This window comes from Acinonyx jubatus, chromosome B3 (genome assembly GCF_027475565.1).
Source record: "Acinonyx jubatus isolate Ajub_Pintada_27869175 chromosome B3, VMU_Ajub_asm_v1.0, whole genome shotgun sequence".
Classification (NCBI taxonomy): Eukaryota; Metazoa; Chordata; class Mammalia; order Carnivora; family Felidae; genus Acinonyx; species Acinonyx jubatus.
In genome coordinates, this window is record NC_069386.1 from 8,708,239 (window position 1) to 8,735,813 (window position 27,575).

The window sequence follows — 27,575 nt, forward strand, 5'->3', positions numbered from 1 at the left end:
GAGCCCAACATGGGGCTCGATCCCATGCACCATGAGATCATGACCTGAGCAGAAACCAAGAGTTGGTCGCTTAAACAACTGATCCACCCAGGCGCCCCAACTTTGCAGTGTTTTGAGAAGAGGAATGCCATAAGTGGACCTATGCTTTAAAAGGATCTTTCTGGGGCCCCTGGGTGGCTCAGTCAGTTGTGCTTCTGACTCTTGATTTTGGCTCAGGTCATGATCCTAGAGTCATGGGTTGGAGCCATGCTGAGTGTGGAGCCTTAAGATTGTTTCTCTCTCTCTCTCTTTTGTACCACTCTCCCCCAGCTCATTCTCTCTCTCTCTCTCTCTCTCTCTCTCAAATAAATTTTAAAAATATATAAATAAATAAATGAAATGATCCTTCTAGGAATATTTTGAGACAAGTTTTGTGTAGGAAATTATCAAGCTTGACATTAGCAAGGTTGTTGCTGTCATTGGGATAAAGAAGGCCTCAGCAGAGTGGGGGGTTAAAAAACTAAGTGTGAGTACACAAGTAGAGAAATCAGATAAATAAGTTGCCATACACGCACAAAATGAAATGCCCTAAAGTACTCTTGTGTATTTATTAATATAGAAATATGTTGTAATATATTGTTGAGTTTGAAAAATTAGATTTTACTTTGTTATGCTTCTGATAATGAAGGAGCAGTGTGTATCATACTAACCTGCCCCAAGATTATAAATTTCAATATTAGAAATCACACACATACACACACACATGTGTGTGTATGTGTGTGTGTGTGTGTGTGTGTGTATACATACACACATGTATATATATATATATATATATATATATATATATATATATATATATATACGTATATATACATATACATATACACACACACACACACATTTGAAGGTACATGAAAGTGACCAAAGCCTAATATCATTATAAAAAAGCATTTCCACAAATAAAATCCAGGTTTAGATGATTACATTGGTGAATTTTATCAAATATTTGAAGAATTAATAACATTTATATTCTCTAACCTATTTAATGAAATAGGAGAAAGAACATTTTCTACCACATTTTATGTGACCACCATTATACTGTGTACAAAACTTAAAGACAATAAAAAAATAATATTAAAAACAAATATACCTCAAAAACATAAATGCAAAAATCTTTAACAAAGTATCTTCACAATGACTCTGGAAGCATATACAAAGAAAATTAATCACAAACAAGTAGCGGTTTATTATACCAGGAATGCAAGGTTGGTTTATCACTGAAAAAAGCAATGTTGCATAAGATGAATAATTGCAAAAGCATCACACTAAGCAAAACAAGCAGCAATAAAAGCCCATATTTTATGAAAATAGAAATGAGAAATATAATTGACCTGCAGTGGCAGGTTGCAGGTGCCATAGTACGTGACCCCAAGCAAATGAATTCTATGTGTTTGCATGCTCAAGCTTTCTAAAAATATTGAAAAGACAAAAACAACACACCCCGACAATCTCTGCCATAACTTCCCCCAAGCAGGACACAAAAGGTAGGCTTGTCCTCTGTAGCTACTGCTGCCAATTTTCTTCTCCTGGGACATGTCTCTTTGTTTGGGACAGCAGGACTCCTATTGGCTGCATCCTCTTCAGACAGCAGTAACTGGAAAAGCCCCATTGCATCAGTCTTTGGTAACACCATTAAGAGACCAAGGCCTCTAAAGCTCAGATTCTTTCATCACCTTCACTGAAGGGATGGACTATGTTCCATATCATGTGAGTAGTCATCTCTAGCTCCCTCTGACTTCAAATATCACAATATTCTTTTAATGCAGACTTTTAATATTCTCTTCATAAACTTAATTTTCTCCCTAAATGTAAACTTACTCATTGTGGCAATTAAACATAAGAATTACTGAGGTCTTTAAATGAGTTACTATTTAGAATCACTGACTATAGTGCTGAGAACATACATGTTATTTATTAGTAACACTTTTCATATAAATACATGTATATACCAGTTACTTGTTTCAGAAAAAGGATTGTGGCTAAAGACAGTTCTGGCTTTCTAGTGACTCCTGAGGGCCTGTGAAATAGTTAGAAGCTTCCTATGGGCTGTAACTCTCATACTGGGATTTTTTTTACCCCAATGGCCCCCACTTTGGGGGTAACCCAGGGCAGGCACAGGTCCCCATATAGCAGCACCTTCTCTCCTCCTGGTGACTTTCTGAGGCTGTCATTGGTAATGGCTTTGATAAGCATGCCCTTTTCTCTTTTGAACCCAAACTTTTTTTCTGAGACCTGAGATTCCCTGAATTGTTGTGCTTTCAAGAAAATCTTTAGGAAAGGCATAGCATGTCTGTTTTCAGAAAGGGTACACACCTCTCACTGCCCTAAACCTCTCCATGACCAACTGAATAACATTTCCAGGAGGGCAGCTTCTACGCCTTTTCATATGCTGTTTTTTCCCCACAACATGCTCTCTCCTCAATCTCTGCCTATAAAATAAGGCCATTTCCCCCAAACCCTAATACCACCCCCTCCGTGAAGGCTTTTTGCATTTCTCTTCCTAGCAGCCCAATGTAACATCTTCCTCTGAACAAGGAGAGCATGCTACCATACGAGCTATTTGCGACTCCGATGGCATCGGCCACACTGTGCAGTTGCCTTGGAAAAGCCCTTCTAGCTCTTCCAGAGGAGGCAAAAAGCACAGACGTCCAGAGCAAAGGTTGAGGATGGCCCAACCAAGTTTGAATCCCTGATTCCTTACTTTGTTCCTACGTGACCTTTGACAGATGGTTCAACCTCTTTGCACCTAGGTTTCCTCTTCTGTGGGAAAAAGATACAAATAATACCTACTCATAAGGTGGTGGTTAAGATGATATAAGACCATGCTGGAGCATGCTCAGTGAAGTGGTGGGAGAGAGCAGTCGGGAGAAGACTCCAGGAGGGTCTGATTGGGCTCAGATCCCAGTTCTTTCAACTTACTCTCTGTGTGACTTTGGGACATGTTACCTAATCATTCTCTGCTCTAATTCCTGTATCCTAAGAGGTAGCAACTACCTTATAGGTTTATATAGACAGTTAATCTAACACATGCGAAGGTAAGAGCTTTAACAAGTATGATGAGTTATTATGAGGTCAAGTACTTAAATAACATTACTTGTTATTATTCACAGTCATGAATGCTTAGGGGGTGACTCTTAAGTTTCCCTGCCTAGATAACTTAGAAGTAAAGGGTTAGGAGGAAGAGAGAGAGGGAGAGACAGAGACAGAGAGAGACAGACAGACAGACAGAGAGGGAGAGAGAGAGCACAAAAGACAGAGGTTTAATATCCTTTCCCCTTCTTTCTGATTAGATTTTGTCAGGAGCTATCTCTCAGACACAAATGTTCTTGCCCATGAAGTTGAACCCAAATCCATTGGTGTTATTCAGTGCACAGGGTGTGCTGACAAGACTGTGTCCAAATAGACACTGAGCATTACAAAAGCCCTTTCCACGGTGACGGTAGAGTTATGTGGAACACAGCTAGGTATTCTCAGTCACTTTATTCAGTGCCACCCGCTGTCACAGCTATCGTAGAACTTCAGAGTTTCTACTTCTCACCAGGGTCTTGAATTCATTAACCACTCCTTCCCATCTGCCCTGAAACCAACTGATGGATTTCACACCTAGTCTCCAGTCTTTGTGAAAGTTAAGTAACAAAATGTTGAAAGAATTAGCCTCCCAAAGCAAACAATGTGCATTTAGGAAATCAGTTCCTGGACTCCTTGATTTTTTTTTTTTTCTCTTCCCATTTGTTTATGTTATGTTTAAAAAAAAAAAGTGATGTGTATATTTTCAGACTTGAAACCTATTGGCTTTTCATTCTTTTCTATTCATTCTTGATTTGAGCCACTTTTCTCCTATCTTCTGATTCCATCATACCCCAGCTTGCTTCCAATCTTGAAACTTTAGGGCATTAGCACAAACAAAATCTCCAGTCTTGGTCTGTAAAGATTATTTTCTTTTCTCCTTAGAGACAACAGTAGCCCATTTTGTTTACATTCCCCAACTAATAGCACCACAGTGTTTCTTTGAAAACATTTTCAAAACATTGTTGTGATTTTTTAACTTGAGGAATCACAAAAGACTAGGGTTTGGAAAATCATGTAGACATGAAGCCTATTTGTCTAGCTCAGGCATGGTCCAGTAATTTTATGATTGGAGAATGACTTGGATATAATCCAAGTCAGTCTTCTGATTTTTTTCAATGTTTACTTATTTATTTTGAGAGAGAGACAGAGAGAGAGCAAGTGGGGGGGGGGGGGGTAGAGAGAGAGGGAGAAGGAGAATCCCAAGCAGGCTCCTTGCTGCCAGCACAGAGGCCAATGTATTACTCCATCTCATGAACCATGAGACCATGACCTGAGCCGAAATCAATAGTCAGATGTTTAACTGACTGAGCCACCCGGGTGCCTTGCAGTTGAGGAAACCAAGATGCAAAGAGGGGCCTTGGGAAAGAAAACATCTGTAGTAAGGCATGATTCTCAAGAACGGTGGTTCTGATCCATATGGGGACAACTGACCATGTCTGGATATATTTTTGTTATCATGACTAGCGAGGTGTTACTGGCATCTGATGGTGGCCAGGGACTGAAAACACTCTACAACACAAGGGACAGCCCCCATAATCAAGAATTACTCAGCCCCAAAATGATAGTAGTACCAAGTTTGAGAAAGTCTGAGCTAGAGAAATCATCCTTGCTTTAGTAATCATTTTAATGCCTCATGCCAGTGTATATTTATCATCGTTGCATATGAACCTGGTAATCCAAATTAAACTCGTATCCTGAATCCTTAAAGAAGTCTTTGGAGTTCCATTTTCCAGAAGAAAACTTTCCTTGGTAATCTCTTTAATGTTTTGCAACTGAAATTACCAAGGTCTTATCTCTGCACCAATGCTGATCCAGTGAGGAAGTATCTCTATCACGGAGATTTGGGAGAGAGGAAGGTTTTAGTTCTAGGTTATATTACGGGGTTGATTGTGAACAGCTGTACTCAACCCATTCATGGGTAACTGAGGAGTACCTTAAGGAATGTGAGGACACAAAAATTGATTTATTATGATAATTGGCAGTGATTTTCAGTGGTAAATGAGATTTCAAATGAATGACACAATGATGATCCAATTTGGGAGTCAACCTGATGGTTGTTTCAATGGTTTCTTTTAGGATACCATTTCACAAAAGCTAAAAACTAAATTGACAAAAAAACCCATGAATTCCTTTCTATGACAATATATGAAATAAGAAAACTTATATGAAACATTGGCACTAGATCTTCCCATTAACTGATCCGGGGGAAAAATTAGTAAGAAGGAATAATCAAAATCAAGAGATGCCAGAGTTTGAGAAATACATTTAAAATAAAAGTAGCCATTCTATTTGTATCTTGTCTTCCTTCATATGCTGAGTGGTTCTCTCATTTAGTAAGTGTGCTATGTATATGGTTAAACTAATAAGCCCAAGTGGAAATTCAACTTCTCAACATTATGAGAAAGGGGTCAAGGCCAAGTCCAAACTCAGCTGGGGTGAATGATATCTTGCAAGATCAAGTTCCATGTTTTCAGAAGCACTTTAACCTAAAATTCCCCTTTGGAACTCTAACCTATTAGTTGAAAATATTGGTGGTGAGTCGGGAAAAATTATACATAAACAACTTACACCCATAGTTTGCATAAAACAGACAAAAGTTTGGAAGCAACCTAAACGTCTAACAATTTTAAGTAAATTGCAGTGTGATAAATGTAATATTGGGGGAAAACTGTTCAAAGTGTAGAGTCTTCAGAGAAAGATGGAAAACCCTTAAGCTGTAAAGTTAACTAAAAATGAATAATATAAAAAAAGGAATAATCTACAAATATAGGTACTGATTGATGACAATTCTAGAAAAGATGTACATATGGCCAAAGTCTAGAAAGCAACATCAAAATGACAAAAACAATGGTAGACATAGGTATACTTCTGGGCCTTACTGTTTTTATTTTTTTCTCTTGATTTTACTGTATTATGGTTAGAAAAATATATATGTTTATAACATATTATGTATATTATATGTGTATACAAATGGCCAAGTTTGTATAGTAAAGTTTGATCCAGAACCCCTTTCTTCAGTCAAGACAGCATTAGGAAGTTGATAGCAATAAGGACATCTCTAATAAGCATTTTGGAGTGTACAAATGAAATAAGCTTGAGAATTTAAATTAGTCTGCAAGCTAGATAAGGTCAGTTGTGTTGAAGTAATGAGTGTGTGTTAGAAAGTCCCTCATAAGGGTAACGTAGCAACTTCACATTCTCCTCCATTAATGTTCTGATTACAGAATCAAGAATTTCACAGAGAGAACTGGCCATAGAGTGTATCTACTAAGCCAAACTGAGTGTTTCGTGTCTTCAGTAACACCCAAAGAAGTAGTCAGTTTCCCTGCCTGTGTTTCACTTCCTGATGCATATAATCACCCTTTCTTTCTCACACATGCCCACAAGACGATTTCCCTTACATTTCTTATCTTGAATCCACTCCTAAAATCTGGAAGTCACCTGAGTTTTTCCCCACTTCTCCATCCCCCACCACACCATCCAGCCCTTTACCAGACCCAGTGAGTTCCAACCTTCTGAATCCCTCTTGAAGGTGTTTGTCTCTCTCATTTGCTTCCAAATGCCTCTGCCCTCCTTCCAAACATGGCCTCCCTGTCTCTAGTCCCTTTCAGCACACAACTGTTAAAAAACAGATAAGACCCCATCACATCTCTCCTTTAATCATATGGATGGACACCTAGTATCTTTGAAAATAAACTCCATCCTCCTTAGGATGGCTGAAAAGGCACTTTTTACCCGACCATTGCATACTTTTAGCACAGTTCTCGAAAATCGAGTCCTGTTGCTGATGGAACACATTTTTTTTTCAGTGCAATTACACAGAGTTGGAGAAGACAGAATATCAGCTTTCTCATTCTAAGCAATTATGATAATTTTAATGTAGTCCAATATCACATTCACATTTGTAACGTACTTCACATTTTAATCATACTACATTACCAGTAAGTAAAACCTCTAAGTATTTTTTTATAAACCATCTTCTACTTGAGCGATGTTTTGTTTTAACCAAAAGTAGGAATTCCCAATTACCCATATGAAGTCTTTCTTTTGATACTTTCCAGGATTCCATTTTGCTAAGATCGTTTTAGACACAAATTTTGCCATGTAACACAATAGCTGCTTGCCTGAGCTCTGTGATGCCCGAAATTTTCATCAACGTGAGGCAACCTGCCGTAACATAGGATTTTGTGTGTTCCGATTCTAATTAGAATGGTTTAAATTCAAATCCCACTACTGACAAGTTGTCAAGCATTAAGGAATAACATTTAAGGGGTGGCACCTGGCTGGCTCAGTCAGTGAAACACTGGACTCTTGATCTCAGGGTTGGGAGTTTGAGCCCCGTGTTGGGTGTACAGATTATTTAAAAATAAAAAAAACTCAAAAAAAAAAAGAAAGAAAGGTCCCTTAAATTTTCTCCATCTCAGCTTTCACATCAGTAGACTGAGTGTAACAATATATAAGCGATGATGACAATGAAGATGAGGATTACCTGGTATTTGGTGTGAGATGCTCTCCCAACTGCTTTGCATACAGGCATATGCTGAGGGGGGTAAACTCATTATCCCCATTTTTCTGATGACTACACTGTCAAAAAGGCTAAATAATTTTCCCTAAATATTGGCCATAAATGATGGAGCTAGTGGACAGAAGTGCTAAAGACCAGGTGAGTGCAATTATCTTGTGCCTTCTGTCTGAGGCATCCATTGTTCAAACAGACAACTGTGTATTTCACTGACCCTTGGGTGATGGGAGTTAAGGTCATGTCTCCTTGTTCACCATGAACAGGCAGTGGCATCTTTGTACATGTATCTTCATGCACTTCTGGACTTACATTTCTAGAAGTGGGAATTTTAGGATGAAGGGTTATGAATATTTTAGTTGCATACTGTCACTTTGTTGCTCTAACTTTATATTTTAAAAAATAAAAAAGACTTTTCTTGGTAATTGTATAGGACAGATCTTAGGCACCTCCTCAGATTCCCTTGGTGATGCCAACTCCTGGACCCCCAGGGGTGAGCCTTGCCTTGGGTGCCACCAATTCTGCTGGGCTCCTCACATTTCCACATACTGGGGCTGACCAGTTGGCATCCTTGGGAGGACTTCCTTCATTGCTGCTATTCTAGAACCAGATCCACCAGCCTTCCATCCTGAGTTTCTGGCCCCATCTACCATTTCTGGACTTAGATGAATGGCTACAAAAAGGTCCCAATGGTGCCACCTGGACATATGGATTCACTTCTCTGGAGACACATTTTGACTAATGGGAACCAGGAAGTGGGGCATTCATAGCTGTCAGATAAGTCTTTCTTCCATCTCAACACCTCATCCCAGAAATGGCTCTGCACATAGCCTTATCCAGACACATGTCACATAGCTGAGCAAGCCCACCCAACTGCTTTGACCAGCCCAATAATCAGCCACACTTCTCACTGTTTTCTGTGCCATCCCAGGCTCACTTTTTTTTTAATCTTTCATTTCCATTTCCCCTCACACTTGATCTGTGGTGGTTTTCTGGCTCACCTGAGGTAATAGTTAATGAAAGTGTTTTATGAGTTGTGAACCACTAGGCAAAGGGTATTTTCCTACTATGATTTTTGTTGTCTTCAGGAAGACTTGGGGGGTAGAGCCAGACATTCAATTCATAAAATAATCAAGATTACCATTATTTAACTTTCATTACTCAGTACCAGTTGAAGGAGGATTTGGAAACATTTCTGATCTTTCAATTCTGTGTCTGCCTTCAGGGAGGTGTGGTTCACTATAAGCTCCATAGAAACACCTGCGGTAGGTTCCTGTGTGTTCCTAGGGAGGGAATGCAGGAAGAAGGGATAGGAGGACACACTTGCATGCTCCAGTGTACTCAAATTCAGCATAATATGCATCCCCAATGTGGAATTACAGGGTGCAATTTAAAAATATGAAATGAAGGGCACCTGGGTGGCACAGTCAGCTAAGCATTTGACTCTTGATTTCAGCTCAGGTCATGATCTCATAGTTCATGAGTCCAAGGCTCATCATCAGGCTCTGTGCTGACAGTGTGGAGCCTGCTTGGGATTCTCTGTCTCCCTCCCTCTTTACCCATGCCCTGCCCCCCAACCTGCGTTTCTATCTGTCTCTCAAAATAAATAAATTAACTTTAAAAAAAAAAAAACTTTAAGGAAAAAAATAAGAACTATGAAATGAGCCAGAAGTAGCATGAAAGCAAATGAGGATGAAAGAAAAATCAAGAACTCCCTGACCTTAGCCGACTTTCAAACAAGTGTCTTTTCCTTTGTCAGGTGAATTACCTTTTCCAATTTCACACAAAAAAAGTAATTTGTGGATAATTCATATTCAACTCAACCAACAGTTAGCAAAGCCCTAAATTATCTCCTTCTGTGTTCTATTATAACACCCAGTTGTTTTCATACTACTCTCTGCTGTTATTGCTGACTTAATTAACTGCCTTTCTGGCTGGACTATAAACCCTGAGAGAATAGGAAGCTGTCAATTCCACTCTGTCATATTCTTGGCACCTAACATATTGTCTGGATTTTTTTTTAATGTTTACTGAATGATGAATGAAAGAATGAATGAATGAAGATGAATTGACCATGTGCCTGGTCTTTGCTAAGTGTTTTTAGATTTCTGTAAACATCCCCAGTCACAAACTTCAGCGTGAAACAGAGTAGATGCCTAACAAATATATGTTAACTAATCAATGAAGAAAGGGTGTATAAATGTATATAAAAATATCTAATGCCTACCTCCTAATACCATGGTTCAAAATATTCTAAAATGTTCTTTTCTCATTTACATTCAGGGAATACAGGCTTATAAAGATAATTACTGCTTAGTTTTTAAAAAGAGAAATCTTGGAGGCCACTCCTTTGGAGGGAACACCTGGTAGAGAATTTAAAAATTCGCTGGAGGAAAGGATCACCTTTCACAGTCATGGTCTGGGATCCACTCTAGTTCACAGAGAATATATCCTGTGGATTACTCTCAAGAGTGGGACACTGCTTTCTCAGCTCCTGTGTTAGGAGAAGCTACTCCAAGGAACTCAGTCACGTAGAAAAAACCAAAGAAATGTATCTCAGGTTTGGCCTGTCCTTTTCCCCTATGATACAAGCTACATAAAACCCCGGATTAAATTAATCCTTCCTTTGGTTTTATATCCTTTCCTTTAGGGTATTTGGTTGATTGAACTTACATTGATCACATGGGGAGAGTGAGATTTACAGAGATAAACCATCTTTTCTTCTTCTTGGTCCTTTGAAGCCACATATTTTTAAAGGATCAGAGGTCATTTGAGGCTCACTGGATGATCCCAAGGGCCAGATTCTATCCTTACTTTTGAAACAATGAACCATTTTCTACAATGGGCATTTAAAATTCACAGTTCCCAAGGCATTAGTAATCCCAGGAAAGACCCCTGCTGGCAACCTTATTAGCATCTCTGCCTCTTGATTTTTATTTAATTCCTTTTAATATTCTATCATAATGCTGACATACATTATGGAATTGAGGGCTAGAGGATGAGGACAATATTTCACTTCATCATTAAGCCCACATTGAGTTAATAAATGGCTCAGACTGTGTTTTGAGATCATACACAATGAGGCTTAAAAAAAAAAAAAAAAAGAACACCAAGGCAACACTTGTTGAATCACAGTTAATAAGAACAAAAAGGGCATAGACGTGAATGGTTCAAATAGTGGCTAATACTAAAATGATAGATTAGAGCTATGTTTTATATTTGTATTTACAAAGGAATGAAGTGGCATTCTGATGGCCAAACGGACTTTTGGAAAGTTGTCCTTCTCTTTTCAAAGCCCTAGAGTGGAGAAGGTGAGAGCATATCGGGGGGTGGGTGGCTAGGGGGACAAGAAGAGACTTATCTAGCATTAAAATGTTGGCACAGATCACAGTATGTCTCATATTGAGGGCCACCTTCAATTTTTAAATCCCATTCATAAACAGCAGCTCATTCCAGTTCACAAAAATTTGGGGAACAATGTCCTTGCCCCAGTAGAAAAGGGAGAACTCCCCAGTTTCCCTTTGGTGAGCCCTAATCCTTTCTCACCTCCCTGCTGACCAAGGCTGCTCTGAATCAGTGCTTCTTAGACTTTCCTAGGGACACGGGTCACCTGAGGATCTTGTTAAAACGTAGATCCTGCTGCAGTCAGTGGGGCCTGAGACTCTCTTTGTTTCTAACAAACCCTCAGTCGGAAAGAGCACCTGTGAGAAGCATCATCCTGAAAAGATTAGTGTCCTAATCTTTTAGTCATCACACAAGATTTAGATGGAAGTAACTCCAATCTACACTTAATGAGATACATCATGGTTCTTGTGCTAAGTGATAAGCAGGCAGAAGGAGTCAGCGAGTGACAGACTCCTGGATGATTTTCACAAAGTCAAGTCAAAGGCTTCTAGAGCTGACCTAAGAGCAGAGACCAAAGGGCGCCTGGGTGGCTGAGACAGTTAAGTGTCTGACTTCAGCTCAGGGCATGATCTCACGGTTCATGAGTTCAAGCTCTACATGCCCTGCATTGGGCTCTCTGCTGTCAGCACAGAGCCTGCTTTGGATCCTCTGCCCCACCCCCTTTCCCTGCTTGCCCTCTCTCTCTCAAAAATAAATAAACATTAAACTTTTTTTTTTTTAAGAGAGCAGAAACCAAGAAGCTGTAAAGGGCTTCTAGACATCTTGGATTCAGTAAACTAAGTCATGAGCTCTTAATTATTTGGGGGTCATCCACTGTTTTAACAATGTCTTAAAAACTATAGATTTTCTCCCCAGAAAAATGTATACATAGACCAAAAAACACTTTTGTATGTAATTATATTTGTTCCTATACTCTTTTGTTCTATAGCCAATTTAAGAAATTTTGACCTGGGGATGCCCCAGGAGCTAGAAAAACAAACAGAAACATTTTAAACTCTCATTGGGATATGGACAGGTTTTCCATACAACTCTTGTGAGAGAACTAGGCCAATCACCTAAAAGCACAAATGAAACACACACACACACACACACACACACACACACACACACACACAAGGGTAGGGAAGGCAGAGAATTTGAGACTTTATGACAAAAGCCATGGAAGATCACCTATAGCCCAAAGGAGACCAGAAGCGAGCAAACGAAAACAGAAACTGCAAAAACTAGTAACCTGCCCCATTTCTCAGTCACTGGCCTCTGGGTCACCAGAATTTGAATCTTCAGGGGCACTTAATAAAATGCAGATTTCTGGGCCATACCCCAGGTCACATGGATACGTGGTGCAAACATCTGCATCATATAAGATCCCTAGGTAATTCCTATGCTCATTAAAGTTTGAGAAATCCTATTCCTCAGATTACATTAGTGAAATTAACAGGATCCCCCGCCCCGCCCAATTCAGAGCTTAAAAAGAGTCATATTCTAATTTGAGGCTGCCCATACGATAAGGAAATGGGTTCCAAGAGAATAGTGATCCAAAATATATTCTTGAGTTGTGCTCATAATTGGGATAGACTTTTAAATTCAAGTATGTTTCCTGTCCCGACCTCTACTCCTTGCTCTTTTTTTCCCTTCCCCTAGACTCAGGCTCAAAAATTCCCCCTCTCTTTTCTAGGACCTCGCATGCAAATTGGCTATAATATGGGCTAGATTGTGTAGGAAGTTTGATAGAATAAAAGGCAGAGGAAATGTCAAGGTAATACACACAGAAGTTTCTTTGATGTAACTAAATCTATAAATATTGCTATATGGATATCGGTCTTTATAAAAGCCAAAATCTATGGCTATTTTGAGGTTTCTTTCTAGGCTTTGACCATGTGTACATCTTTTCTAGAATTGTAATTAATCAGTACCTATATTTGTGGCAACCCTGGCTGCCTATTAAAGTTAATAAAAATCACAGAGACCTGATGTCTAACCTCAATGGTTGTACTTAAGAAAGTATGAATAAGACAATTATGGCTGAGGGTTGGAGTCTGAGTATCAGTACTTAAGATAAAAAAGAAAACCACCATTAAAAATTCTTACATACAATCGGGGCATCTGGGTGGCTCAGTTTGTTGAGCACCAGCTTCAGCTCAGGTCACGATCTCACGGTCCGTGAGTTCGAGCCCCACGTCGGGCTCTGTGCTGACAGCTCAGAGCCTGGAGCCTGTTTCGGATTCTGTGTCTCCCTCTGTCTCTGCCCCTCCCCCATTCATGCTCTGTCTCTCTCTGTCTCAAAAATAAATAAACATTAAAAAAAATTTAAAGAAAAAATTCTTACATACAATCAATAAGAATACAAACAATAAAAGGTATTGAGTGTTTAGTATGAAAATAGTGATACACATTTTACAGGCAGTAGCTCATTCAGTCTTTACAACATTTCTATAACTAGGAACTGTGAGGAACATCACCGTTACAACCAAAAGTCATAGAAAACAGGTCACTGTCTCGAGGTCATGGCTGCTAAATGCAGAGCTCTCCTTGGAACTCTGGTACAAGTGCCCACACTACACGATAAACTACACCTCCCACATGAAGCTGTCATTCAAAACTGCTGGTATGGACATCCGTACAACTGTGTACATATGTGCGATACACACACATGCGTGGCAGAGAGAGAATATATGTGTAGACCCTGGTAGAGAGGTGATTCTGTGGCTTAGGACACTTGGGGGGAAAAGAGATGTCCTCAAATAAAGACTGAATGAGTTGTTGAGAGCAATCATTCCCTATGGGAAAAATGCGGAAAGGAGAGGAGCCTTCAGGAAGTGAAGTGAGTATGGAAAGCAACATAGGAGGTGGACTAATACAAACTTAAGCTGATGTTTTACTAAAGACGAGCTGTGCTCTTCCCATTTTCCCTGCCTGATAGACAGCCACCAATACCTAGCTATTGTATTCCTCCAATTCCTCTTTGTTTACTCTGGAAAGATAAAAAAACAAAACAGCTCAGGATAAGATGGGGGGATGTGAAGGGTAGAACAGATCTCCTGACATTAGGTAATTGGTGCTAAACGCAAAATACTTTCTCCCTAGAAAATTGGATCTACTCAGAAGGTGCCATAGAAGGTTTTGGGGGTTTCAGAATTAAGCGAGAGCGCCCTGATCTAGATGATCCAGAAGCTCCTTAGATACCCAGCGAAGGCAACCCTTTTCAAGCATGATTTTGGCAGAGACCATGTCCAATTTTCAGTTCTAATTACATTTTCCTATTATACATGAGAAACTTGTTGCTGCAGATCTATTTGGTGACAGCCAAAAGCAGAAGCTAGTTCTCCTGTTTCCAAAGCCCAGGGATACTTTGACCGATGACATCCTATGAAGCAAAAGGCATGAGGTTTGTAAAAGCCAAGATTCCAGTGCCAGACCTGTCTGCGTTCAAACCCTGATCCTAAAACATACTAGCTATGTGTGTGACATTGACCAAGTTACTTAGCCTCTCTAAGTGTCTCCATTTGGAAAATAAGGACGATGATGGTAATGATAATAAAACCAACTTTGCAGTATTTTGTCACATGGTAGCAAAGATGGAATAATTTAATATATGAAAAAGGCTTGACAAAGAGTAAGTACCATAAATGTGTTTATTACAATTATCACTGCTTTACGGTACTATACATTATAATCCTCAAGCAGCGCTAATCAGCATTCATCATACACGGAATGTCCTTCAAATTTGGATTCCAAGATGTTCCAAGAAAATCTGAAACTTCTTATTTTCTTGTTCAGGAGGTACAGTGAAAACAAGACTGACTAGAATTTGTTTGAAGCTTCACAGCATAGAAATAAGAAGACAGAAATAAAAACTTCTTTCTGGTTCTTGGATCTGTATATTCTGTACCTCCTTGCCTGACCCAGTGTACCAGGTTGAATGGCATCCCCCCCAAATTCATTTCCTTCTCAGAACCTCAGAATGTGACCGGATTTGGAACTAGGGTTGTTGCAGGTGTAATTAGTTAAGATGAGGTCATACTAGAGTATACTGGACCCTACATCCAATATGACTGGTGTCCTTAAAAGAAGAAACCAATAATGTATAAGTTGTTGAATCACTATATTATACACCTGATACTAATATAACATTGTATGTCAACTATACTTCAATAAGAGATCAAAAAAAATAATAAGTAATTTAAGTGAGGGAAAGATAACACAGAGACAGAGGCATACAAGCAGAGAAGGCCATACAAAGATAAAGGTAGAGATTGGAGTGATATGTCTACGAGCCAGCAAAAAACGGAAGCTACGAGAAAGGCATGGGACAGAGTCTCCTCTGGAGCTTTAGAGAGAACATAGTATTGTCAGCACCTTGATTTCAGGCTTCTAGTCTCCAACGCTGTGCAAGAATAAATTTATGGTTTTAAGCCACCAAATTTATGGAGATTTGGGATGGCAGCCACAGGAAACTAATACACCCAGCATCCCTTCTGGACCACAATGGAGGTAGAGCAGCAGTGCAAGAGTCCCTGCACTGAGCTGTGGTCTCCCAATCTGTGTGGGGTTACGTCCTAAAACAGCTAATGATGCAGAGTGTGAACTGGAGGACACTGGGAGCCCTGCAAGCCAAGTGAGATGACTTAATTTTTCATATGAAGTTCATCCCTCTCAAGCCATCTTCAATAGCCAAGCACTTAGTTGCAATGTTTTTGTTTCCTGATCTCAGGGTTTTTGTTTGTTTGGGTTTTTTTTTTTGAAATACAGTAGTAAGTTGTTTTGCAGAAGGACTTTTGGGGAGCACTCACCAGCACAACACCTGTGAGTGGTGAAAAAAGCAGAAGTGGTCAGAGTGGGAAGCTGAATCACAGTGCAATTGTGACAGAGGCCCCAGCCAATCCTACAGAGAGTTCTGGAGCTGAAATGGCCCTTTGGAGCATTCCCAACTGGGGCTATGAGGCCAGGCCTTTGTACCCACACTCAGAACAGCTATTGGATGCAAGCTGCTCACACTAAGAAGCCAAAGCTTTGATCAAGGCTACTTCTATCAGCTGCAGACAATTTCTGGTGATGAACACAGCTGTGAGCAGCCAGGAAAATGAGTACCTTGGTCCGAAAGGGGATCTGGCAGGTGCATTGCAGCATCCCCCCCCCTGTATACTGGTGGAAGTCCTTCCATTGAATCATCATTTTTTATTAGAATGTGGCCATGTGAGAGTACACCTGGATTAGAATCTCCTTACTCTGAGAAAGAATCCATTAGGTGCTCTCAAATCATGTGTATAGTGACAGATTCGAGAGGACTCAACATTGCATTCTTACACATTTCCCTCTCTCACCCACACATTTTCCATTACTATCCATTTCAATGACTCTAAAAATCTCCATTTCTGGGGCGCCTGGGTGGCTCCATTGGTTAAGCATCCAACTCTTGATTTTGGCTCAGGTCATGGTCTCATAGCTCTTGGGATCAAGGCCTGCATTGGGCTTTGTGTTGACAGCATGGGGCCTGCTTGGAATTCTCTCTGTTCATCTCACTCTGTCTCTCTCTCTCAATTAATGAATAATCTTTAAAAAATTAAAATCTTCATTTGAAAGTGGCTTCTAGTCACACGTGACCATGGCAATTCCTTCTCTTTTTCTAGTGATCTATGGACAGAGAGGATAATCATCTGACTCTACATGGAAATCACCATCCATTCGTTCACTTATTTTTCCATTCATTTGCCAATCATCACACATATTCAACATGTACTCTATGCTAAACAAGGGATTGAGCATTACACAAATGAATTAGGTTGTACAAGGCCTTACCTGGCATGATAAGGAGCTGGACTTGCTCTGGACACGATGAAGGATTATGGGCAACACTGTGACTTGAATAGGTTTGGGTTACTGGAAAATCTTTCTGTTGGTGGCATAGCAAATGGATTGCTGGAGGGTCCATAGGACGCAGTGCGAAGTGAGGGGATTTAAATATCAGTTGAGTTACTCTTCAGACCTTAGGTGCTCACTCTGTCCTTCCTCTGATGAAGACCCGTTTTGCCCACAAGTCAGCAGCATTGCCGAAGGGCATGTGGACAGCCTGCTTGGGTGGCAGTGCTCACACTGTCCTAAGTTACAAGTAGCCGATGAGGCCCAGGCACATGTCTTTGAATGTGCAAACACACCATGTATGTGACCCCAGGCTGCAAATGCTAGGTGTGAAATACACAGCTATCCACACAGACTGGACACCTCTAAAACATGAGTCCCGAGAGTATGCCTGATTCCATTTTGGCTTTTCCCCTCTATAGCCTCGATAGTTTTGGACCAGTCCCTAATAGTTAAAGTAAATCACTCAGTGGGTGAGACTCAGAGATTATAGATCTAAATGTATAACCTAGCAGTAGAGACTATATTCCAAAGACACAAAAGCAAGAGAATTCTTTTTTTTTTAATTAACCAACTATAGATTGGAAAATAGAAGAGAAAATATCATATTAGTAATAATTATTTGAAGGTAATAGCTTATGTTCTTTAATGCCGTTCCAACATAAATGTCATTGTAAGAAATGATATTTCATTTCCATACTAACAAATCAGGTACTTAGTGTGCTGGGGGAGAAATGACTGGAACTACTTTAAAGCTGCATTAACCAGAGAAACTGCAAAAATATTGATATTCTTATGAAGGAAGGAAGGAATGCCCCTCATGGGTGTATTTAAGTACCCTCCATCTTTTGGATAAATGGTAATGCTAAACAAAAAATGGAAAGATGACCTTAAAATAATAACCTCAGGACTCAACTGGGACTGAGCTTCTCAATGTACAAAAATCATTTGCAATATGTTCAGGATGGAAATTTCTATACTGCTTTATAGCTCATAGACTGCATTATATACCTCAAACAAAAATCACCAAAACTCCCAATTCTGGGCTGGCTTCCTTCCCTTGGGGTGTTCCCCCTACCCCTTTGTAAAATTATTCATCATCCTCTTACTCACTGTCTGCAATTTTGCTCAGTTATTCAACAGCATTTGTAAGGACAGAAAAACAAAGGGAAGGAGAAAACCAATCCATTCGGAGAGGTGTTTCATATAGAGGATGGGATTGTTAAAGCAAAACCAGGTCTGGCACCATTAGGGCTTCCTCTAGCCAATTCCTTCTCCATCCTTTCTTACAAAGATCTCATGCAAAGGCCACGTGGACAATTTCACAGAGGAAATGCTGAGCTGGTATGTGAAAGCCACCCCATTGAGCAACTCTGTCATTCCGTGTCATTTGTAACAGCCCATGTGTTTGTTACATGGAAGATGGAGTGTTGGTAGGGGCCTGAATGTCTGAGTCATCTAGTTCTCAAACAGCAACTCCAGAGGTTTGAGTTTCTAGTTGATTTATCATGAATGGCACTGATACTTATCTGACTGGAAGCTGTTAGCCTGAATTGCTACTTGGAGAAACAAAGTCAATGAAAGTCACCACTCCAATAGATCTGTGAAGGATGCATGGAGTCCTCCTTTAAATAAGTGTCTGGCCCCTATCCATCAAAGGGCACACAACTAGAGGGATACAAGTCTATATCCTTAAGTCCTTAGAGTCAATAATACTCCAGGCTTATTTTTCCCAATCATATAGGTTTTGAATGCCAAGGGACTGAACATATTCCTGATGATACAACCTTCAGATGCACTCATGTCTACATTCTCTTTTGGCCTTTACAAAAACTCTTGTGCAGTAGGGAGGAAAGGAATCCTTATGAATATTAACATTTGATATATGAAACATACACAGGTTCGTAGAGGTATGTAGCTTGCAACACTGCTGATAAGTGGGAAAGTGAGGTCTTGTGATGCCTAATCCCATGCCCCTCCAATGATCTCACTCTTCTTTTTCTACATCGACATTAATTTGGGTAAACTGGATTAATTCAATCTAATAATTTATTAACTCAATAACTGAACAATTTATTTTGAGCAACTGTTTGGACTGATTGGCTATTTAACAGAATTAATAGGTTAGAACGGGTGGTTCAGTAGCCCTGTGTCAAAAAAAAAAAAAAAAAAAAAAAAAGAAAAAAGTCTTTGGCCAGGTGGGAAGTTAGGTAATATTCATCACCTGTCACTCCCTGTCTTCCCTGAGAGCTACCAGATTTCCACAAGCACAGGACCATGTAGGCGCCAAGTGCTTCCTGGCTGTTCCAGGATAATATCAAAGCCAATGTAATGAGATTTAATGTTGGTAAGGTCCAGGTATCCTTGGGATTGAATAGAAGACTGTCAGCTTGCCTAACAAATTTAAAAGAATCTACTACCATGGCATTGTCGCAATGTCCCTTATTTATGCTCCTCCAGTGGGGACAGGGAAGAGCAGCTAAAGCAGGCTGCCTTAGTAGCTATCCAGCTGCTCATGCAGTTAACAGAGCTGTAGAAAAAAAAATGTGATTTATACGAGCCTTTCCCTTGACACTGGAGCATGAGTCCCAGATCCACTCATGTTGGGGAGATACATGTCATGAACACACTTCTGTGTGCTCTGGTGATAGCAGGGCAACAGAGAGCTGCTGATTTAGATAATCACATAAGATAGAGGCACACAATACACGGATGTAAAGGGCAATATCTATGCACCAACCTACACCCTTTATGATGCAAGGGGAACCAGTCGAGTTGTGCAAAAGGTAACAAGAGATCCCCATGCATATAACAGCGCCAGGCCGAGGTTCCATAAAAGCTGGGGGTGCATGTCTGAGGGAGGCTCCCTGCCACTTGCTGGCCAGGGCACATGATTGAGAAACCAAACCAACGCGCACGTACAAATTGCTTCCAGGATAAACACAGATTGTGCTGCCAGTGAATGCAATCATTGATTAGTTCTGCAAGATCAGGTAGCGAGGCCAGACTACCTGGAGACTTCTTCCACGTTCAGGAGAGAAAGAAGAACTGAGAGGTCTTTAACAGTGCCCCCATTACAGTACCTAGCTGCTGGACAGAAAGTATGCATATGCCGGAGCCTCACATACCTGATAGGGCCCCTGGTTGCAGCCACAGTAGCTGCTCTCCATTGTGTAGCTTCTGGACACCCCCATCTCTCTCCACACCACCACCCGGGCTGTGGAGGCTCGGGATTTCTCCACGAGGAAACTGCAGCTGCTCATCGTGAATGCTGGAGCTAGCTTATCAAGGATTTTGGGAAGAGTCTACAACAAAAAAATAAAATCATGATGAATTAGGGATATGCATCATAAAAAATAATGTCCCAACATTTATAAGCATATCAATATATCAGACACTTAATATATGCTCCTGCAATCTTCTATCAACCCTAAGGAATGGATACCAAGGGTTTGTTGTTTTGTGCTCTCAAATGAGGAATCTGAGACTTAGAAAAGTAAGAAAGAAATAGCATAAGTCCAACTACAAAGTGGTTGGAATGGGATCCAAATGTCAATCCGGCCTACTCGAAAGACCATAATCTCCCAGTTCCATGTCTCTCCATCACTGTGGACCGATGTTGTACATGTATACATTCAGCCTCACACATCACTGTGTTGAGCTCCATGGAAAGACACAGATTTCATACGGACTGAAATTTAGAGAGTGACTCCACCCAGTCTCATGGTTTTCTAGCTCCAAGAGTCAAACTAAGGACTTCTGAGTTATCCCAGATATTCAAATCATTGATGATCGCTGAGGGTCACATATAAAGTTTCCTAAAATAGTACGACTGCCAAAATGAACTTGCTAGTCCCATCTTGTAAATCTCATAAATCTGAGGCTGGACCAGTTATAAAATTAAATCCATCCTCTCTGGGTTCTTATATACCACTGTTTCCTAGGGTGGAAAAGCTTTAGGCGAGACAATTTAATCTATGGTTAGAAAGCATCTGTATGTAGATCCTTGCCACTCTCTGATTGACAGAAAGGGGGCTTCTAGTCACCAGACCTCCCCACTTCGAGGACGATGACTCAAGAATTCATAGCACACCAGGTCCTTGGGTTAGCAGAAATCCTGAGCCTAGATAGTCCCAAACTTTTGTGCCATTAACAAGAAGGGTTCTTTACTTCACTGCTGAGAGAATACTAGCACATAGTACAAAATTATGCGTATTAGATAACAAACAGTGAAACTTCAGGCTTTGGACAAATTGCAAGGAGAAGGAAGTGTTCTTTCCTCAGAATGAGAATACAAATTAAGAGTACTTTTAAAGAAATGCAATTTTGTTAATTTCTAGAACACTGAGCAAATCTCTTAATAACCTGGGTTCTTACTGTCCCCATGCTTAACATAATTTAATCACATTAATATAAAGATTAATACAAGTATTAATTATATTATAAATTACCTATGATATATGTATATGTTAACATAATTATTCATATAATTTAGCATGATCGTTAAGTTCCCAATATAGCCTGCAGACCTACAGCATCATTTGGACAAGGGAAATGAGCTGTTATGTCCTCACTTGAGTCTCTATAATTGTCCCCTAATTGATTTCATCTACCCACTTTTGTCCCTCTCTCCCAGTGATTCCTTCACCCCATTTTTCTCCTTCAAAATGTCATCGCAATCACAGTAAAATTAATTTTCATGTAATTAGCCGTTTATTTTCTATCTCCTCTGCAGCTCAGAAGTTCCATAAGGGCAGGTCTGTGTCTTGTTCACAGGAAAATCTCTGCACACCAAGCTGGGTGCTCATAGGGGGCACTCCATAATTATTTGCTGAAATAAATAGAATCCGCTAGTCCAGACCCTTAGGGGACTGCTTAAATATATCTCACACACACATGCACGTGCACACACACACACACACACACACACACAAAATATCTCTCTCTCTCTCTCTCTCTATACATATATATATACACACACACTATATTTATACATACATACACTATATATATTATTTATATGCTATGTAAACTATTTTGTTTTATGTATTACATAAAATATTTATGACATATACATAGCAACTAAAATGATTGAAAATACTTGAAAATGGTCTCAATTTATCAATATTTTACCTTGCTATAAAAAGTTTAATTGGACATTATTTAAATGATCTCTTTTTTCTTACTTAAGTGAACCTGGTTTTCTTAGCTCATATAGCCCATACCCAAATGACCACATGTTCCATTTAATGGCGTGTATCTCAGAAAGCTTTACAAGCTATGATCCCCTTGTTGGAGCCTGGAGAATAAGGGGTTTACAAGGTGCAGTTGGAGCATGTCTGTTACATATCCACAGCAAGAGTTTAGCCATTAAATAATGGACTCCAAAACTACTACAGCATTGGTAATAAAGTCCTGAACCCATTTCCCTTTTGATCTCACACAAATAGATCTATGTCAGAGAAATGAAGATAATTATAGCGTTAGTATTTGGAGATTGTCTTGTTTTGTTTTGTAAATGAATTAAGATATAGATAAACACTGCATGTGAATGGAGCCAGTGGACCCTTATTGTGATGCTCTCAGGGATCTCCCAGCTCCAGTGGAAAAAGACTTGGGACCTTCAACTCTTTCTCTCCCACTTGCTCTGTGCCCTTAAACTTAATCTCGGTTCCCAAAAGTTGAAAATTATAATAGTTTGTTTTGGTTTGGCTCCCTCCCTCTCTAACTTTTTTTTCTTTATTTTTTCCTTTTTTTCCCCTTTTTTTTTCCCTTTCCCTTCCCCATGGTCTTCTGTTAAGTTTCTCAGGATCCACCTAAGAGTGAAAACATATGGTATCTGTCTTTCTCTGTATGACTTATTTCACTTAGCATACATAAAACTAGAGACTCTTAAAAACTGAGAACAATCTGAGGGTTGATGGAGGGTGGGAGGGAGAGGAGGGGGGTGATGGGTATTAAGGAAGGCACCTGTTGGGATGAGCACTGGGTGTTGTATGGAAACCAATTAGACAAAAAATTTCATATTTAAAAAAAAAAGAAAATTATAATAGCTGCCTTTTCACTCAACACTTGCTATGTATTTTACATGCATTAGTTCAATTAATTATGAGTCTTTGACATAAATTCTGTTATTATCTCATAACATAGAGGCTGGATGAGTAACTTTTCAATGGTCACACAGCTAGTAATGACAAATCCAGAAGTCAACTCAGATATCCTAATTCAGATCACATGAGCTTAGTGTAACCACTGTAGGACAGAACTTCTTCAGTAGGTATTATAATTCCATAGGTACGTAAAGAAATACAAGGAACGAATGACATAATATACATACACAGCATGGTCCAGGAGCTGGCATTTAGCATGGTCTCAACACAAACTTAGCAGGGACTTAAAGACTAGACAAGAAACAGCCCCGAGAATGAGTATTCTGCATCCCCGTAGACACTGAATCCCATTTGTCTTGGAGCAGCTGGGTCTGGAGCACCTCAGCTGATGGGGGAAGAGGTGGTCCTGAATCATTAATTCTGGTTTTGGGGAACATTGTAAAAGCTTGAGGTGCATGTCAATTCATCTGCTTTCTGCTGACTCTTCCAAGTCCTTCCTGCTTTCCCAAATTCACAGAAGATAGAACTTTCAAAGATATGCTGACTATGAACCCACTAGACAGCTCCTAGCTCCCAGCTCATTTCCAGGGAGAAGCCCTCCGTGGGGTGCCGGTTCCCCATGATCACCTCCACAGAACTCAGACGTCTTCTCTTTTCTCTGACTTAAGCATGTGGCAAGGGCATAGCTGGGACAAGGAGTCAAAAGTATGAATTCTGGATTCACACTACACGATTTGACATGGAGAAGGTCATTTAAGTCTGCTAACCCTCATTTTTGTCATCACAGAAGGGGGAGGGGTAAGAATAGCTTCTACCTTGAATGAAGCAGTAAAGTCAAGAGAAGCCTCAGTAACCATGCAGTGTTGTTACTATGCTCTTCAGAGGTTTAGAGGAAAGGAAGGGTCACTCTGCTCCAATATTCAAACTTCCATGATTGGAAAAAAAAAAAAACAAAACCAGCTTCTAAAACCTCTCTTTACCTTGTATATTTCCCTTCTCTTAACTTAGATAATCCCCGCCTACCAAGTGTCCAACAAGGACTTATTCCCTCTTCATTCTGCAGAGTAGTTTGACTCAGGTTTTTGTTTCTGTCTCATAGAACACATGCTTTAGAAGATCACTAAGGTCAGAATCTGAGGTGTGGTCTGGTGCTGAGTCACCTGGGTCCTAATCCCAGCTCTTGCTAACTATATGACCTTCAGACATGTTACCGCATTTCTGCAACCTCCCTTCCTCATATATGAAATGGGATGCTATTAAAAGTACCTATTCATTTCACAAACGTTGGTTAAGCATATTCTATTGCCATGCACCATTCTAGAAGATGCAGTAGTTGGGAAGATTAAATGAATGAACGTATACAGGGTGCTTTGAACAGTGCCTGGCACATGCTCATTACTGTAGAAGTAGTATCCACAGTTGTTATCTTTGCCATTCCTCAAAACTGGAATTTTATGAGGAAGACCAAGGCCAGGAAATGTCACTAACAAGAGACACTTCCCAGGCAGGTCTGCCAAAGAACTGATTCCATCCACCTCTCCTCAGTTCACTGTGATCCACAATAGGCAGTTAAAATTCTTTAAGGCTCAAGTTTTAATTGTCACAGAATTCATGTCATTCTATTTCTTCATACTTCTTTTTTATTTTAAGTTTATTTATTTTGAGAGAGGGAAAGAGAAAGAGAGAGAGCACATAAGGAGGGGAGGGGCAGAGACAGAAGGACAGAGAGAATCCCAAGCAGGCTCCACACTGACAGCACAGAGCCCGATGCTGGGCTCAAACTCATGAACCGTGAAATCGTGACCTGAGCTGAAGTCAGACACTCAAGCAACTGAGCCACCCAGGCGCCCCAATAAATTTTTACTTTTAAAAACACACATTATTGATATCAGCTTTATTGAAGTAAGTGAACAGTTTGATGATTTTTAGGAAATGTATATAGTTTTAATTGCTTATTTATTTTTGAGAGAGAGAGAGAGAGAGAGACGGAGCATGAACTGGGGAAGAGCAGAGAGAGAGACACACACACAGAATTGGAGGCAGGCTCCAGGCTCCAAGATGTCAGCACAGAACCCCATGCGGGGCTCAAACTCACCAACTGCGAGATCATGACCTGAGCCGAAGTCAGACGCTTAATCAACTGAGCCACCTAGGCACCCCTAGGAAATGCATATATTTTGCAGTCCTCACCACAGTCCAGCTTGGCAACACTTTCATCACTGTACAAACATGTCTTTCATGCTCACTTCCAGTCAGTCCTGCCCTAGGCAACCCCTGATCTGCTTTTTAACACTATAATTTTTTGCCTTTTTCAGAAATTTCATACAAATTAAACCATACATCTTGTGTTAGTTTCTGACTTCTTTTTTAAGTGTATGTTGTTGCATGCATCAGTAGTTTGTCCCTTTTCATTGGTGGATAAGTTTGCATTGTATGAACATACTGTGTCTGAAGATTCCATGTTCTGTGTATCCATTCACAAGTTGGCGGACATGTTTGCATTCTTACCAGTTTGGGGATATTGTGTAATGGTACTTCTATGAGAAGTCCATAGTCCACATACTATGAGAAGTATGTCCGTTTTTGTGGGCAAGTGTTTTCACTTCTCTTGGGTGGATACAGAGGAATGGCGTTGCTAGGCTGTGCATTAAAAGTGTGCTTCACTTTGAAGAAACTGTCAAAGTCTTTTCCAAATTGGGTACACCATTTTACACTTCCACCAATAATAAATGAGGATTCCAGTTTCTGAACACCTTTTCCCAACACTTGATATTTTGTCTTTTTTATTATAACCATTCTAGTGATTGTGTGGCGTTATCCCATTATCATTTTAATTTACAATTACCTGATGAATGATAATATTGTTAATATTAACCATGCATACATTGTTTTTGTTGACATAGTCAAGAACAATTTTTGGGTTTTTTTATGTGTGTGTTTATTTTCTTATTATTGACTTGTAAAAAATTGCCCATTCTGGATATATGTCTGTTATCAGTTACATGATTGGCAACTATTTTTCCCAGTGTATGGTTGGTCTTCCACTTACTTATAAGGGGACTTTTAAAGAGTAAAATTCTTTAAGTTTGACAAAGCTCAATTTATCAACTTTTTGTTTTATAGTTTGTGTTGTGTGGGGTTCTATGGAAGACAGCTTTGACTAATCAAAGCAGACAAAATACAAAGATTTTCTAGTAGGTTGCATTCTGTAAGTTTTATTGTTTTGTCCTTACATTTAGGTGTATGATCTATTTTAAGTTACATTTTGTGTATGGTGTTAAGTAAATATCTAAATTCATATTTTGCCTTGTGGCTACCCAATTGCTTCAGCACTGTCTGATAGACAGTCTGTCCTTCCTCCCTGCTGTACTGAAGTGCTTTGACATCTTTGCAGGAAATCAATTGCTATAAATGTGTGAGTATTTCTGTGTGTATTTATTTTCCCTCTATTCTGTTCTATTGATCTATAGGTCTATCCTGATGCCAACACCAGACGTTCATGATGACTGTAGCTTTTTAGTTTTGAAATTTAAAGTCTTCAAATCATGTAGAGTAAATCCTGTAACTTTTTTCTTCTCTTTTGAAGTTTCTTTGGCTATTCAGACTCTTCTGTATTTCCACATAAGTCATAAGATTATCTTCTCAATATCAACAAAAAAGCCTCCTAAGATTTTGATAGGAAATGTACTGACTCTATAGAAAAATTTGGGGAGAGTGGCCATCTGATGATCATTGAGTTTTCCAATCCATGAGCGTGGTACACTTCTCCATTTGTTCAGGTCACCTCTAATTCCTCTAAATAATGTTTTGTGGTTTTCAGTGTATACATAATGCACTTTTTATTTAATATCTTTCTGCTTTTAAACTTTTAAAGTTTATTTATTTATTTTTGAGAGATGGCGGAGAAAGTAGGGTAGGGGTAGTGAGAGAGGGAGAGAGAGAATCCCAAGCAGGCTCCACACTGTCAGCACAGAGTCCGACGCAGGGCTCGAACTCATGAACAGTGAGACCATGATGTGAACCAAAATAAAGAGTCAGACGCCTAACTGACTGAGCTACCTAGGCGCCCCTGTTTAATTTACTTCTAATTGACTTAATCTTTTAGAAACTATTGCAAATGGATTTTTTCCTTAATTTCATCTCTGGATTACTCATTGCTAGTATATAGAAATAGCATGAATTTTATCATTGATCATGCATTTTGTTACCTTGCTAAACTTGCATATTAACTCCAGTACTTTATTTTGTAAAATTCTTAGAATATTCTACCTATGATACTATACTTTTGAGTAAAAGCAGTTCTTTTTTCCCAATATACTTCTCTTTACGGCAGAACTAAAAGGCAACCAACAGAATGGGAGAAGATATTTGCAAATGACATATGAGATAAAGGGTTAGTATTCCAAATCTATAAAGAACTTATCAAACTCAACACCCAAAAATCAAATAATCCAGTGAAGAAATGGGCAAAGGACATGAATAGAGACTTCTCCAAAGAAGACATCCAGATGGTCAACTGACACGTGAAAAAATGCTCAACATCACTCATCATCAGGGAAATACAAATCAAAACCACA

At 39.6% G+C, this 27,575-nt stretch overlaps 1 protein-coding gene across 4 annotated transcripts in view; it reads right to left on the bottom strand.

Moving 5' to 3' along the window:
- AGBL1 (AGBL carboxypeptidase 1) overlaps positions 1-27,575 on the bottom strand; it is a 938,649-nt gene that overhangs the window by 310,458 nt on the left and 600,616 nt on the right. For all 4 annotated transcript variants that reach the window (XM_053223586.1, XM_053223587.1, XM_053223588.1 and 1 more), the window contains one exon: positions 20,017-20,193. In XM_053223586.1, coding sequence (XP_053079561.1) covers positions 20,017-20,193 — 177 coding nt within the window. The remainder of the gene's footprint in view (positions 1-20,016; positions 20,194-27,575) is intronic.